Source organism: Sinohyriopsis cumingii, chromosome 17 (genome assembly GCF_028554795.1).
Source record: "Sinohyriopsis cumingii isolate HCF-2022 chromosome 17, ASM2855479v2, whole genome shotgun sequence".
Taxonomy (NCBI): Eukaryota; Metazoa; Mollusca; class Bivalvia; order Unionida; family Unionidae; genus Sinohyriopsis; species Sinohyriopsis cumingii.
In genome coordinates this window covers 10,151,091-10,168,233 of record NC_142977.1, presented here as the reverse complement: position 1 = coordinate 10,168,233, position 17,143 = coordinate 10,151,091, and the positions used below count along the sequence as shown (strand labels likewise).

General features: G+C 36.5%; 1 protein-coding gene across 1 annotated transcript in view; it reads left to right on the top strand.

The window, feature by feature from the left end:
* Positions 1 to 17,143, top strand: part of LOC149777730 (uncharacterized) — a 263,591-nt gene that overhangs the window by 105,807 nt on the left and 140,641 nt on the right. The window contains exons 22-26 of the mRNA XM_089938777.1: positions 937 to 1,084; positions 1,949 to 2,062; positions 8,357 to 8,508; positions 10,215 to 10,313; positions 11,392 to 11,542. Of these exons, the coding sequence (XP_089794903.1) occupies positions 937 to 1,084; positions 1,949 to 2,062; positions 8,357 to 8,508; positions 10,215 to 10,313; positions 11,392 to 11,542 (664 nt within the window). The remainder of the gene's footprint in view (positions 1 to 936; positions 1,085 to 1,948; positions 2,063 to 8,356; positions 8,509 to 10,214; positions 10,314 to 11,391; positions 11,543 to 17,143) is intronic.

Genomic DNA, 17,143 nt, shown 5'->3' with positions numbered 1-17,143 from the left:
TCTGTTGTTGTTATTGTGGGGTTTGATGCCATTTTTCAGCACATGATAGGCTGTACATGGAGGCCAGTATTAATGGTGGAGGAAGAATCCATGAAAACCCCAGAAAGAACCACCGACTCACGAGAAGCTACTGGCAAGCTTTCTCACATACCCACCTTGGCCAAATCCGAGACTCGAACCCACACAGACAGAGGTGAGATGGCAGTGATCCATAACGGAGCATGCTTTAGACCACGCGGCCACTCGGGGCCCCCATTTATAGTTCTCATTTTAAATTTGGTGAAGTATGAAATGGACATGAGGTGGTTTCTGTTCTTGAACAAATATTGAGGATGTTTTTCATGAATTAACTATTTGCTTGTGGTACCAGATCATAAAGTGATATGATTCTTCCATGGAATTGATAGGACTCCTTTGCCAATTGATGAATTTACGTTATAATAAGTACAGAGAAACATATCATTTTTATGTGAAATGATGAAAATTGGTGAAATGATGAAAATTGGTTCCCTTTCAAAAATGCATGAATTTGCAGCAATAAACCATTCAAGAGTATCAACATACAGTTGTGTTTTAGCTGCAAAGAAGTAAGGTTTGAAGGGGTATCCATTGGTAACCATTGAGACATGTAATAAAATGAAAGAGAATTATAAAACTTTAAGTTAAACATGTTTGTGTTTTCCACTTGTGACAACAAATCTTGTAGTCTATTTATGTGTCACGCTTATCAAGGTGTACACAGGGGGATATGAAAATTGGAAACTTTCACTTTTCAAAAACTACAGTAGACATCTTCAATGGTCTTCCATTAAACAAAGGACAAATTTCTTATTTAAAATGTATTTCATAACAGTCTGTCATTGTCTACAAAGAACTATTTGAGTTATTTTCAAAGATTTTTTTCTTTGAAACTTTTACAACTTTTTTGTTTTGCAGGAGAAGCAGGAGGCAAGAATGCAGGTGATAGCGGCAGATTTGGACCAAGCCCAACATGTAGCAGACTTCCTACAACGCATGTTGGATGAGAGAGACCAACAACTGCATGGAGAAAATCACCAGGCCACCATGTCCAACAATATGATTGGTAGGTACATAATAAGGAGGAAAAAATGATGATTGTTGTTGTCATGGTGGGCTTCCAAAAGCATATTTTAGAAAAGATAACCTACAACATGGGGAAAATTCAGCAGGCATTCATGCCCAACCAGATCATTGGTAGGAACATGACCATGATGATTGTTGTTGTTGTTGTTCTAGGGTTTAACGCCATATTTCAGCACAAGATAGGCCATATATGGCGGCCAGTATAACTGGTGGAGGAAGAACCCTGGAAAACCCAGGAAAGAACCGCCGACCCACGAGAAGCTACTGGCAGGCTTACCCACGTACCCACGCTAGCCGAGCCTTGGACTCGAACATATGCAGACAGAGGTGAGATGGCAGTGATCCAGAACAGTGAGTGCTTTAGACCACTCGGCCACTCGGGGCCCCGACCATGATGATAATTATTCATATGCATGTTTTTGTTATCAATGCATTTAAGTTATGATTAGCAATATCCTGATAGTGACCTTGTATCAGTCCAGCAGTCCATCCATGAGTAAAGTTTATCCTTTTTACATCACCCATGTTACATCACCCATGTTTCATCACCCAGATGATGTGACTGAGACTGAGTAGGTTATATTTTTAGCAGCAGATATGCACATTTATAGCATGTCTAATATAAACATTTATAACATGCCTATTATGGACATGTATAACATGCCTAATATGGACATTTATAAGCATGCCTAATATGGTCATTTATAACAGGCCTAATATGGACATTTATAACATGCCTATTATGGACATTTATAACATGTCTAATATAAACATTTATAACATGTCTAATATAAACATTTATAACATGCCTAATATGGACATTTATAACATATTCTTTTAATAGTTTCCCAAGAGGAAGAGCTCGCCCGGCTTTATGAAATCCTGGAGACCCAGAAGGATGAAATTGAGAATCTGAATGCCATTCTAGACCAGCTGGCCCAACAAGGTGCCGAAGGAGGTCAGTTACACACTTACTACTTAGGGTGATGGCAGGCTCAAAAATGTTAGGATGGTGAGGTTGGTTTTTAGGATGGTACGGTTGGTTTTTAGGATGGTAAGGTTGGTTTTACCAGCCTGAGACATCAGCAGAGCTGGTGTCTAAAAAACAATGAAAGCAGTGTTATTCTTTATGTTGCTTTGCTACAATTTATGTAATGTCAATTTTTTTAATATTGTTTGTTCATTTTATTCCATAAATTTGGTTGATTAATCAATCAGATTAACACATCATATAGTTTATGTATTAGATATAATACAATACATTTCACTCATGTATGTGTGACATACAGTACTATACAATACAGTTTATATGAGATACAGTGCATTTCATTTAAATTATGTGAAATACAGTGCATTTCATTTAATTTATGTGAGATACAGTACATTTCATTTAATTTATGTGAGATACAGTGCATTTCATGCAATTTATGTGAGATACAGTGTATTTCATTTAATTATGTGAGATACAGTGCATTTCATGCAATTTATGTGAGATACAGCACATTTGATTCATGCAATTTATGTGAGATACAGTGCATTTCATTTAATTTATGTGAGATACAGTGCATTTCATTAATTTATGTGAGATACAGTGCATTTCATTCATATAATTGATGTGAGATACAGTGCATTTCATTCATATAATTTATTTGAGATACAGCACATTTCATTCATATAATTGATGTGAGATACAGTGCATTTCATTCATATAATTTACGTGAGATACAGTGCATTTCATTCATATAATTTATGTGAGACACAGCACATTTCATTCATATAATTGTTGTGAGATACAGTGCATTTCATTTATGTGAGATACAGTGCATTTCATCTAATTTATGTGAGATACAATGCATTTAATTCATATAATTGATGTGAGATACAGTGCATTTCATTCATATAATTTATGTGAGATACAGCACATTTCATTCATATAATTGATGTGAGATACAGTGCATTTCATTCATATAATTTATGTGAGATACAGCACATTTCATTCATATATTTGATGTGAGATACAGTGCATTTCATTCATATGATTTATGTGAGATACACTGCATTTCATTTAATTTATGTGAGATACAGTGCATTTCATTCATATAATTTATGTGTTAGATACAGCTTTATCTTTAGTCTGTACATGGACAAAAGGCAGACCCAGTATGTTTGATTGGATGCATGCATTCATATGTGATATCATGATGTTTATCCATATATCATACACTGAGCTAAAAATAGATAGGGAAAACCCAGCAATAGACAACAGGATAGCAACCAGAGTTGATGTTATATTAATTATAAATTAAATACATTATATCATTTTATTCATATTTCAATAAAATGATGCAACAAACTATTTCTCAGCTGTAGAGCAACAATTTTTACAGCAATGTTTTTTTGTAATTGAGAAAGTTGTTACTCTTTCATAAGAAGAATACCAAAGGAAAGTAAATTATGATGGAATAAATTGATAAGGAATTCTTTTTAAAAAGCCAGTGAAGCAAATTAAAGAAAATTGTCTCATTGTGTCTGCAAGGATGAGATATGAATGTTCTTTGTTTTCATCTTATCTACAATTTATAAACCAACATATTGTGTGGAATACAATCATAATAAATGAAACCAGCAATGTTTGCACACTGCACCATGTCCATGCAGGCAAGTAGACATGTTTGCACTTTGTCCATGCAGGCGAACAGACATGTGTGCATACTGCAGTATGTCCATATAGGCAAGCAGACATGTTTGCACCCTGTCCATGCAGGCAAACAGACATGTTTGCACTTTGTCCATGCAGGCAAACAGACATGTTTGCACTTTGTCTATGCAGGCAAGCAGACATGTTTGCACCATGTCCATGCAGGCAAGCAGACATGTTTACACTTTGTCCATGCAGGCAAGCAGACATGTTTGCACCATGTACATGCAGGCAAGCAGACATGTTTGCACCATGTACATGCAGGCAAACAGACATGTTTGCACTTTGTCCATGCAGGCAAGCAGACATGTTTACACTTTGTCCATGCAGGCAAACAGACATGTTTGCACCATGTCCATGCAGGCAAGCAGACTTGTTTGCACTGTGTCCATGCAGGCAAGCAGACATGTCTGCACTTTGTCCATGCAGGCAAGCAGACATGTTTGCACTTTGTCCATGCAGGCAAGCAGACATGTTTGCACTTTGTCCATGCAGGCAAGCAGACATGTTTGCACTTTGTCCATGCAGGCAAACAGACATGTTTGCACCATGTCCATTTAGGCAAGCAGACATGTTTGCACTTTGTCCATGCAGGCAAGCAGACATGTTTGCACCATGTCCATGCAGGCAAGCAGACATGTTTGCACCATGTCCATGCAGGCAAGCTGACATGTTTGCACCGTGTCCATGCAGGCAATATGATTTAAGAAAATCCATTGTAAGAGTATTGACATTACATTTATATTCCAGTTTCAGTTTCTTCCACAGACATCCTTTATATAACTATGTATTGAACTAAATTAACCCTTAATGAATCAGTTGACCTAGAAATGCTATAAAATAAATATTTCTGTTCCCTGTTCTAAAAATGTACATAGAGATCCTATTTTCAACTGACACTTACCTGTAATTCTACTCATTCTTCTAAACATGTACCTACAGATACACATTTCAACTCACACTTACCTGTAATTCTACTCACTATACTAAATATGTACCTACAGAAACACATTTCAACTGACACTTACCTGTAATTCTACTCATTGTACAAAACATGTACCTACAGATACACATTTCAACTGACACAGATAAAAAATTCAACTCACACTTACCTGTAATTCTACTCACTCTTCTAAACATGTACCTACAGATACACATTTCAACTCACACTTACCTGTAATTCTACTCACTATACTAAATATGTACCTACAGAAACACATTTCAACTCACACTTACCTGTAATTCCACTCACTGTACTAAACATGTACCTACAGATACACATTTCAACTCACACTTACCTGTAATTCTACTCACTGTACAAAACATGTACCTACAGATACACTTTTCAACTCACACTTACCTATAATTGTACTCACTGCACTAAACATGTACCTGCATGTACACATTTCAACTGATACAGATACACAATTCAGCTCACACTTACCTGTAATTCTACTCACTGTACTAAACATGTATCTACAGATACACTTTTCAACTCACAATTACCTGTATTTTTACTCACTGTACTAAACATGTACCTACATATACTCTTTTCAACTCACACTTACCTGTAATTGTACTCACTGCACTAAACATGTACCTGCAGATACACATTTCAACTGATACAGATACACAATTCAGCTCACACTTACCTGTAATTCTACTCACTGTACTAAACATGTACCTATAGATACACCTTTTAACTCACACTTACCTGTAATTCTGCTCACTGTACTAAACATGTACCTACAGATACACTTTTCAACTCACTTACCTGTAATTCTACTCACTGTACTAAACATGTACCTACAGATACACTTTTCAACTCACTTACCTGTAATTCTACTCACTGTACTAAACATGTACCTACAGATACACTTTTCAACTCACTTACCTGTAATTCTACTCACTGTACTAAACATGTACCTACAGATACACTTTTCAACTCACTTACCTGTAATTCTACTCACTGTACTAAACATGTACCTATAGATACACCTTTTAACTCACACTTACCTGTAATTCTGCTCACTGTACTAAACATGTACCTACAGATACACTTTTCAACTCACTTACCTGTAATTCTACTCACTGTACTAAACATGTACCTACAGATACACTTTTCAACTCACTTACCTGTAATTCTGCTCACTGTACTAAACATGTACCTACAGATACACTTTTAACTCACACTTACCTGTAATTCTGCTCACTGTACTAAACATGTACCTACAGATACACTTTTCAACTCACTTACCTGTAATTCTACTCACTGTACTAAACATGTACCTACAGATACACTTTTCAACTCACTTACCTGTAATTCTACTCACTGTACTAAACATGTACCTACAGATACACTTTTCAACTCACTTACCTGTAATTCTGCTCACTGTACTAAACATGTACCTACAGATACACTTTTAACTCACACTTACCTGTAATTCTGCTCACTGTACTAAACATGTACCTATAGATACACTTTTCAACTCACTTACCTGTAATTCTGCTCACTGTACTAAACATGTACCTATAGATACACTTTTCAACTCACTTACCTGTAATTCTACTCACTGTACTAAACATGTACCTATAGATACACTTTTCAACTCACTTACCTGTAATTCTACTCACTGTACTAAACATGTACCTACAGATACACTTTTCAACTCACTTACCTGTAATTCTACTCACTGTACTAAACATGTACCTACAGATACACTTTTCAACTCACTTACCTGTAATTCTACTCACTGTACTAAACATGTACCTACAGATACACTTTTCAACTCACTTACCTGTAATTCTACTCACTGTACTAAACATGTACCTACAGATACACTTTTCAACTCACTTACCTGTAATTCTACTCACTGTACTAAACATGTACCTACAGATACACTTTTCAACTCACTTACCTGTAATTCTGCTCACTGTACTAAACATGTACCTACAGATACACTTTTCAACTCACTTACCTGTAATTCTACTCACTGTACTAAACATGTACCTACAGATACACTTTTCAACTCACTTACCTGTAATTCTACTCACTGTACTAAACATGTACCTATAGATACACCTTTTAACTCACACTTACCTGTAATTCTACTCACTGTACTAAACATGTACCTACAGATACACCTTTTAACTCACACTTACCTGTAATTCTACTCACTGTACTAAACATGTACCTACAGATACACCTTTTAACTCACACTTACCTGTAATTCTACTCACTGTACTAAACATGTACCTACAGATACACTTTTCAACTCACTTACCTGTAATTCTACTCACTGTACTAAACATGTACCTACAGATACACTTTTCAACTCACTTACCTGTAATTCTACTCACTGTACTAAACATGTACCTACAGATACACTTTTCAACTCACTTACCTGTAATTCTACTCACTGTACTAAACATGTACCTACAGATACACTTTTCAACTCACTTACCTGTAATTCTACTCACTGTACTAAACATGTACCTACAGATACACTTTTCAACTCACTTACCTGTAATTCTACTCACTGTACTAAACATGTACCTACAGATACACTTTTCAACTCACTTACCTGTAATTCTACTCACTGTACTAAACATGTACCTACAGATACACTTTTCAACTCACTTACCTGTAATTCTACTCACTGTACTAAACATGTACCTATAGATACACCTTTTAACTCACACTTACCTGTAATTCTACTCACTGTACTAAACATGTACCTACAGATACACCTTTTAACTCACACTTACCTGTAATTCTACTCACTGTACTAAACATGTACCTACAGATACACCTTTTAACTCACACTTACCTGTAATTCTACTCACTGTACTAAACATGTACCTACAGATACACTTTTCAACTCACTTACCTGTAATTCTACTCACTGTACTAAACATGTACCTACAGATACACTTTTCAACTCACTTACCTGTAATTCTACTCACTGTACTAAACATGTACCTATAGATACACCTTTTAACTCACACTTACCTGTAATTCTACTCACTGTACTAAACATGTACCTACAGATACACCTTTTAACTCACACTTACCTGTAATTCTACTCACTGTACTAACAGATCCTCAGTCAGCTCATTTTAAGAAAGAAAGCGATTTCTCCTATGCACAATAAAAGCTTCTTTAATGGTTACCTCCCTTCAGTATCTGCGTCTCCTATTCATCCAACTTTTGGTTTTCCATCTTATAATTTTCTCATAAAATCATTCATCAGCAACGTACATGATAAGAGAGATTTCTCATCTTCAGCTTGTGTAAATAGGATGACCTTTTAAATACTCATTTATCTATTACTTTATGGACATTGGTTGACAGCGTACTGTTTGCTGTATGTATTTTACTTGGGACTAAGTACAGATAAATTATCAAGTTTTCAACACACTTAAATAATCCAACATTGTACAGCGGTCACCTTTAAGAAGTAGGTCAGGTTAATTTTCAAAAAAACAAATTGCACCCTCAAATGTGTTGGTCACAGGAGAAATTATACTCAGTTTCATATTTTTTCACATCAGCGGTAGGAGCAGCTTTTGATGAAGAACTATGGCGGTTGAGACAGGAAGTCAATCGACTGAAAGAGACTCTTGCTATGCAATCTGCATATGTACAGACCATGTCTCCTCCCCAAATGTCTGCAGGCACTCAGGCCCAGACACAGATGTATGCAGTAAGTAATCATCTTTAATTGATTTTAAGTAATAATCTTTAATTGATTGAACTACCTAATTGATCTAGTTGTAATTATCATATATCTTCGCATATCAGTTGAGTTGATGTGCTAACAGCATACACAAGGATTAGACATACCATAATGTGCCAACTGATGCAGATCTAGGTACATTGTTAATTTTTAGAACAAACAGCATGAACCCTGATCTGCTGGCATATTATGCAATGTCAGATCAGGGTCCAGGTTTGCAGTTTGATCAAATTTATATGCAAGTTAATATATTAATTTATGTTCCAGATTTGCTTCCTTATAACAAACACCCATAGTATTCATTTACCTATAACACCTATAGTATCCATTTAACACCCCCCTCTCCCCCCTGTATGTTTGTATCCCTCTGTCAAAAAGGCACCAAAACTATAAAATTCAATAGTTACCTTGGGGTCTCTAACACTGTCATATTGTTCTTGTTTCAAACTAAAAGGAAATTCCTTTACTAACTCAACTGCCTTTTGCATGGGTAAGTTTATATTTTTAGACAACAGAAGTGATTTTGTTCATTGTCTGCGATAAGCACTGAATAATTTTAAAAAAATTCTGTAACATTTGGCTTTACATCTTTTTGAACCCATGAACATGAGAGTTACACTGCTGCCTTTTTTAATTTGTTCAGTTGCTTTGGGGAATATTACAGCTGGACATTGCAACTGTTGGATGCAGACGACACAGGTTTTCCTTGTATTGCAGACAACACAGCTTTTCCTTGTATTGCAGACGACACAGCTTTTCCTTGTATTGCAGACGACACAGCTTTTTCTTGTATTGCAGACGACACAGCTTTTCCGTGTATTGCAGACGACACAGCTTTTTCTTGTATTGCAGACGACACAGCTCTTTCTTGTACTGCAGACAGCACAGCTTTTCCTTGTATTGCAGATGACAGAGCTTTTCCTTGTATGTACCACAAAAATAGACTTGTCCAACAAATGGAAAAGGAGGGCAAGCAAGCTCATTGCTTACTCTGAAAACTTCTGCTTGGTTTGAAATGTGAACAAGATGACATTGTTTTGGGACACCCTGGTGACATTCAGGTTTTAAGTCATTAATTGAAAAATGTAGTGATGGGGGGGGGGGCATTTTTATATCCTAGATGGTTTTTATTTTCAAAATCATTAGTACAGTACAAGGGAGGGTGAATGAACACTATAACTGCTAACAGTGAACACACTGGTAGAACAGGAATCTATGCCATTTGGTATACTTATCATGTGAGCCATGGTGACTCATTGGTTAGCATGCCGGACATGACCAATAGAATCTATGCCATTTGTTATAGTTATCAATGAGCCATGGTGACTTTTGGGTTAGCATGCCAGGCATGACCAAAAAACGTACAGGTTCGAATCAAGTCCACAGTAGTCAGAGTTGGTTGCAGTGGGACATCTCTGAGCAAAACAGTTTAATCAAATTGCCTTTCCAGACAATAGTCCTGTGTGTGCTGATATGCTGTTAATCACTGGACAAACAAACTTTAAATTGTGATATTTTATTATTTCAAACAACATTAAAGCCAGGTAAGACACTGACAAGTCTTAGTCTAAATAGTTTATTGATAGGTGTGTGCTGCACATGACTATAAAACAGTATTTAATTAATAACTTTTTCTTTATTTCTTTCTTCCTTCCTTCCTTCCTTCCTTCCAGGACCATGGACAAGCAGCAGGACCTGCTCCTAGACCTTTCACCCAGTACTCTGAAGGACCCATGTCCTATTTCCCCCCAGTGATTGGAAGGGCAACAGCAGTAAGTAACCATGACTAATAAATAAGTCATAGTATTTGAAGGAAGTCAAAACTACCAGTATGTAGGTCCTTACTGATTCTAAAAGTTGATTCTCAAATGGTCTTTCTCTCTCCAACTTTGAAATTTGCACAGAATTGTATATAGCCCAAGAATTCAATTTGTTTCAGTTATGAATAGTGACAGTTTTATTTATTGATAGTCTAATTAAATTACATGGTCACCAGTAGTCAGATAGGATTACTGTAACTAAACATTTTAATAGAGGATTTGGATTTAGTACTTTTAATAGAGGATTTGGATTAGTAATTCAATACAGGATTTGGATTAGTAAATTTAATATTGGATTTGGATTAAAGGATATGGATTAATAATTGTAATAGAGGATTTGGATTAGTAAACTCAATACAAGTTTTGGATTAGTAAATTTAAATGAGGATTTGGATTAGTAGATTTAAATGAGGATTTGGATTAGTAGATTTAAATGAGGATTTGGATTAGTAGATTTAAATGAGGATTTGGATTAGTAAATAAAATAGAGGATTTGGATTAGTAAATTTAATACAGGATTTGTATTAGTAAATTTAATGCAGGATTCGGATTAATAAATTTAATAGGGATTTGGATTGGTAAATTTAATATAGGATTTGGATTGGTAAATTTAATATAGGATTTGGACTTGGTAAATTTAATATAGGATTCGGATTGGTAAATTTATTACAGGATTCGGATTGGTAAATTTAATATAGGATTTTGGCTTGGTAAATTTATTACAGGATTTGGATTGGTAAATTTAATATAGGATTTTGGATTGGTAAATTTATTACAGGATTTGGATTGGTAAATTTAATATAGGATTCGGATTGGTAAATTTAATACAGGATTTTGGCTTGGTAAATTTAATATAGGATTCGGATTGGTAAATTTAATACAGGATTTTGGATTAGTTCAGATTAATACTTTTGAAGTCTGGAGATCCTAGGGTCCAGAACATTTCTAAAATTTAGGACATGTACAGATATTGTCTTCGTTAGAATGATCTTAGCCACTAAATATGTTAAAAACCATATGATATATTCAGGCAACCAGCTATGCCCCTTCAGGAGGATTTGAAGCCCAGGGAGGAGCAGACCAGCGGGAAGTCAAAACCCCACCAGGTGGACGGCCCTCAGATGGTAGGACCACCATGACTCGACCCAGTCAATCCCCACTCAGGAGAATGGCAGAAAGAGGTAAGAAAAAAAACCAATATACTTGAATTTTATTAATTGAAATTTATTACAGAAGATTTACAAGCAAGTATTTACATCATAAATGCTATTCTTATGGGTTAGAGCGTCCGCCTCGGATGCGGGAGGTCTTGGGTTCGATGCCCGGTTGATTCATACCAAAGACTTTCAAAAATGGTACTAACAGCTGCCTCTCTTGGCGCTCATCATTAAGAGGTTAGTGTTAGGACTGGTTGGCCTGGTGTCAGGATAATGTGACTGGGTGGGACATCATGCTACATGTCTGCGGCATGATGCCCCAGTGTTAAACATCACTATAAACTGTCACACTGCATACATCGTAGCAATATGACTGGAAAATTGTTAAAGCTATGTTAAAAATCCAAAACGCACACGCTATTCTTATGATTATATTTTTAAATAAAAGGTTCACAATACAATTTTATAGAGGTCATAACTGTTGCTATGTAAATTTACCTCCACATGCAGTGGTGTCAACATCAAGTTTTTTAGCAGTATGGGTACTGAACAGACCATTTTTAGGAGCATCTATTTTTGAAAATAAACCTTCCTATGAAAATGACACACAAGCATCAATAACACTAAACCGAGGCCTCTAACCAGGTTGCACTAAAAATCAAGGCCTCTAACCAGGTTGCACTGAAAACCGAGGCCTCTAACCAGGTTGCACTCAAAACCGAGGCCTCTAACCGGGTTAGTGTTATTGATGCTTACGTGTCAACATTTTATGCTTCCTCGTTTACTGACCTATTGGTCATCACCCTCTCTACAGCTGTGTGTGTGTAATTAAATCATTGTTATATCAACAATAACGCTAGCCATGGAATCTCATACAACTAAACTAGCTGAACAGTGACTAGAGACAATTAAAAAATATCTTCCAGTCTGTGATTCTGTCAAGCAACAACTGCAAGCATGTCAGGAGTCTCAGGTGGAATTTGCAGAAGGTGCAGAACAGTTATTTAAACCAGTTACAAAGGCTACCGAAGGTCTTCTTCCCACGTTGGAGCAAACTGCTAAAGCAACTGGAAAAGTCGTGAAAAGAACTAAACAAACAAAAAAGATTATACAAGAACTTCCAGGTGAAATAGCTGCTTCTCAACCACAAACACAAACACAAGAAATGCTTGATAAAATTGGTAATATTGACCAGCTTCGTTCTGAAGTAACTGATATAAAAGATCTTATACCAGAACCAGAACCAGGAACAGGCAAGAGAAAAAACAGAAGTGAATGATAAATTTACCAAGAAGATGATTGCCTACATAAAAATAATTGACAGCGTTAAAGAATTACCTGTGTTTGCTGTGCACAGTTTGATAATAGAGAAAAAGTTTTAAAACCTGAATACGCTGATTATATTGTAAATTGTTATAAATGGTACAAATGCATATTTTGCATACACTACGCAGTAGATCAGGTCTAAAATAGTGATACAAAATGTATTGCATTTATCAATGGAATAGATAACTATCTTGCATATTTAGAACAACAACAAAAAACAACCACAAAAACAGCAACAACCACAAAAACAACAATCACAGCAACCAGTAAAAAAAAGCAGACAAAGCAACAAGTGAGGAAGAAGAAGAATGGCAGGATGCAAGTTCTACCCCCAGTGCCACTGGAAGTAGAATTGCCACTCCTGGTACAGGTACCAGGGGAAGTGGTCTTATTACTCCATGCCCCAATACTGTCCTTGCCAATGTTGAGAGACTAGAAATTCTGATTGGCAGAAAACGAGCCGGTAATAATTCCCCAGAAATTTTTAATGAAGCAACTGCTATTTGTCAACGATTATTCACAGGCGGTATCATGGACATTGATGTTTATCGGTCTCTTATCAATGAAATCGTTGATGACTATCACTGTGATTGAGGGCATACAATTAGATCAGTGACAAGAAAATAAGATGATCATACATAATGCTCAACGTGGACCTGTAATGGTCAGGGTGATTTTTTTGTGATTACCAACATATAAAGTTATATACAGAGATGGACTCGGTGATGTTGTTCACGGTCTATTCAGAAGGATGGTCCCAAAAGCAATACTGATTGCAAAGCAACTAGGAATGAAAGCTATTGACGTTGTTCATGATAAAGGTATTGGTGATGCTGCTAGTAAAGCATTCTCAGCAATCAAGGATTGACTAGCACATTTAATACGATGAAATCCTCAGCCAGTAAAATTACCCAGCACTGATGTGATGCCTGCAAATGTTAGTAAAATAATAAATCAAGCTGCAAGTGAATGGTTGAAGGAATTAGCCAGTGAAGTGGGTTATCTTGTTGTCGCCGACGATGCTGATGTCTGTGATAGTGCATTATTTTAGACAACAGCAAATATAAATAGAATGTTCAAATGTGTATCTGATCCAGCATTTAACATGGATGCGCCAGTACTCAAGGAGGAGTCTGTTATGTGTGATTATAAATATTATTCTTATCAAACACGAGAACCAAGCCAGTGCAGACAAATCGAGCTACAAGCTACAAGTCCAGGATACATCAGGATATTTCTTGCCCGCTGAGGCATTCATTGAAGTTCAGGGTAGACTTAAAAATCAATGTTAATTGTTATGGTCATGTGCAAGGTGGATTTGTTAATAACGGTTTTATGGCATTTTGTAACAGTGCACGATAGATTATTGATGGTCAGGAAATTGAGGTTTGTCATAATGATGTTGACATTGCTATGACGATATTGGGGTTATCCCATTGCAGTGATGATTATGCATGGTCCGCTGCTCTGTCAATGATGTTTGCAAAAGATACGGTTGATCGCGCTCATGGCAGACCTTATACTCTTTGGGGACCAACAAAGTTTCTGCTGTGGCTGACAACGCCGATGTTCAAGGTTTACAGTTTGCAAACGTGAATTTTAATCTGGAAATCGCAGCATGCAAAAATCAAATTAATGCTCCATACCGGATATACCATGTTAGGCACACATCATACTTCATACACTGTGTAGGTTCCAGTTGTCTGTTGAGCACACACCATACTGGATACATTGTATAGGTTCCCTTTTTCTGTTGGGCACACACCGTACTGGATACACTGTAGAGGTTCCATTTCTCTGTTTGGCACACACCATACTGGATACACTGTATAGGTTTCATTTCTCAGTTGGGCACACACTGTACTCAGGATACACTGTATAGGTTCCATTTCTATGTTGGGCATACACCGTACTGGATTACTGTATCAATTCCATTTTTCTGTTGGTCGTACTGGATACACTGTGTAAGTTCCATTTCTCTGTTGGGCACACACCAAACTGGATGCACTGTATAGGTTCCATTTCTCTGTTGGGCACACACCAAACTGGATACACTGTGTAAGTTACATTTCTCTGTTGGGCACACACCAAACTGGATGCACTGTATAGGTTCCATTTCTCTGTTGGGCACACACCATACTGGATACACTGGATGGATTCCATTTTTCTGTTGGGCACACACTGTACTAGATAAGTTGTATTGGTACCATTTCTCTGTTGTGTACAGACCATAATGGATACAATATATAGGTTCCATTTCTCTGTTGGGTACACACCATACTGGATACACTGTTAGGTTCCTTTTCTTTGTTGGGCACACACCATAATGGATACACTGGATAGGTTCCATTTTTCTGTTTGGCACACACCATACTGGACACACTGTATAGGTTCCATTTCTCTGTTGGGCACACTCCATACTTTTCACACTATATCTGTTCCTTTTCTCTGTTAGGTCCACACCATACTGGATACACTGTGTTGGTTCCATTTCTCTGTCGGGCATACACCGTACTGGATACGCTAGATAGGTTCCATTTTTTTGTTGGGCACACATCGTACTGGATACATTCTATAGGTTCCATTTCTGTTGGGCACACATCATACTGGATACATTCTATAGGTTCCATTTCTGTTAGTACAAGCCATACTGGATACACTGGATAGGTTCCATTTCTCTGCTGGGTACAAACCATACTGGATACACTGGATTGGTTCCATTTCTGTGTTGGGTACACACCATACTGGATACACTGTAGGTTTGATTTCTTTGTTGGGCACATACCATATTGGATACACTATTTAGGTTTGATTTCTTTGTTAGGCACACCTCATACTGGGTACACTGTAGGTTTGATTTCTTTGTTAGGCACACCTCATACCAGGTACACTGTAGGTTTGATTTCTTTGTTAGGCACACCTCATACTGGGTACACTGTATGTTTGATTTCTTTTTTAGGCACACCTCATACTGGATACACTCTGAAGGTTCAATTTCTTTGTTAGGCACACCTCATACTGGGTACACTGTATAGGTTCCATTTGTTTGTTAGGCACACCTCATACTGGGTACACTGTATAGGTTCCATTTGTTTGTTAGGCACACCTCATACTGGGTACACTGTATAGGTTCCATTTCTTTGTTAGGCACACATCATACTGGGTACACTGTATAGGTTCAATTTCTTTGTTAGGCACACCTCATACTGGGTACACTGTAGGTTTGATTTCTTTTGTTAGGCACACCTCATACTGGATACACTCTGTAGGTTTGATTTCTTTGTTGGGCACACTTCATACTAGGTACACTGTAAATCCTACATATATACATGAACCAATAATGTGATCTACAGGAAAGTTATCATGATGAAGGACACAAAACTGAATTGATTCTCATTTTTCATCACTCAGTTAAAACAGGTATTCATCAAAGTGAAAACTGTTTACATCTGAGGGAGGGGAAAGGTGTGGGTTGACTGGCAATTTTGTAGCTGGTTATCTCTTCTCTACTTGAAACAATTTGTCTGGCCAACTAGTTGTTTCAGCTCAAATCCCAAGATGCAATGAACCTCAATTCCAATAAAAAATATTTCAGAATCATGAGAATTACCAATTTTAGCAATAATCCAGAAGATTGTTTTTGCAGTTGATACATTTTTATCCCAACATGATTGATAGATACATGCCCTAGTATACAGTCACCTAGAAAAACCCATATTTACTCTGGTGAAAAGAGTATAGAATCCATCAGGCTAGAGTATCCAACAATGACACAGTAACCTTTATATTTTCATTATAATTATTTGATGTAAATAATTCAGTCAAAATCTTTTGACTTACCAGACTGTAGATATTATTGATCTTGTGATTATTATTAGTATTTGTAGTACTGGTAATAGTTATATGTTCTTGAATGGGTGTTTTATTCCTAGTTGCTTTGTTAAAGGTCAGAGGTCACTAGTATTGGCACAAGTCTGGTTGTAGTTGGTTATGTAAATTATTAAAATGACCTATATATTATTGCTAACTGAAAAAAACATTTAGTTGTTACCATGTTTGGCTTGTAAGAATTTCAGTCTCTCCATAATTTCATAGTGTCCGTTCTTTTTTTTATATTATCAATTATGGTTTGTATAACAATAATAGTAATGAAATGTTATGGTCTTAACCAAAATTTTAAATAAAGTTGAGTTCATGTCAGTTTTATATGTCAAGGGGGACAACTCAAATTCAGGTTATTGCTTGGACTAGTTAGTAATCTCCCATGGATATTTTCCCACTGATGTTATTTCTTAAAAC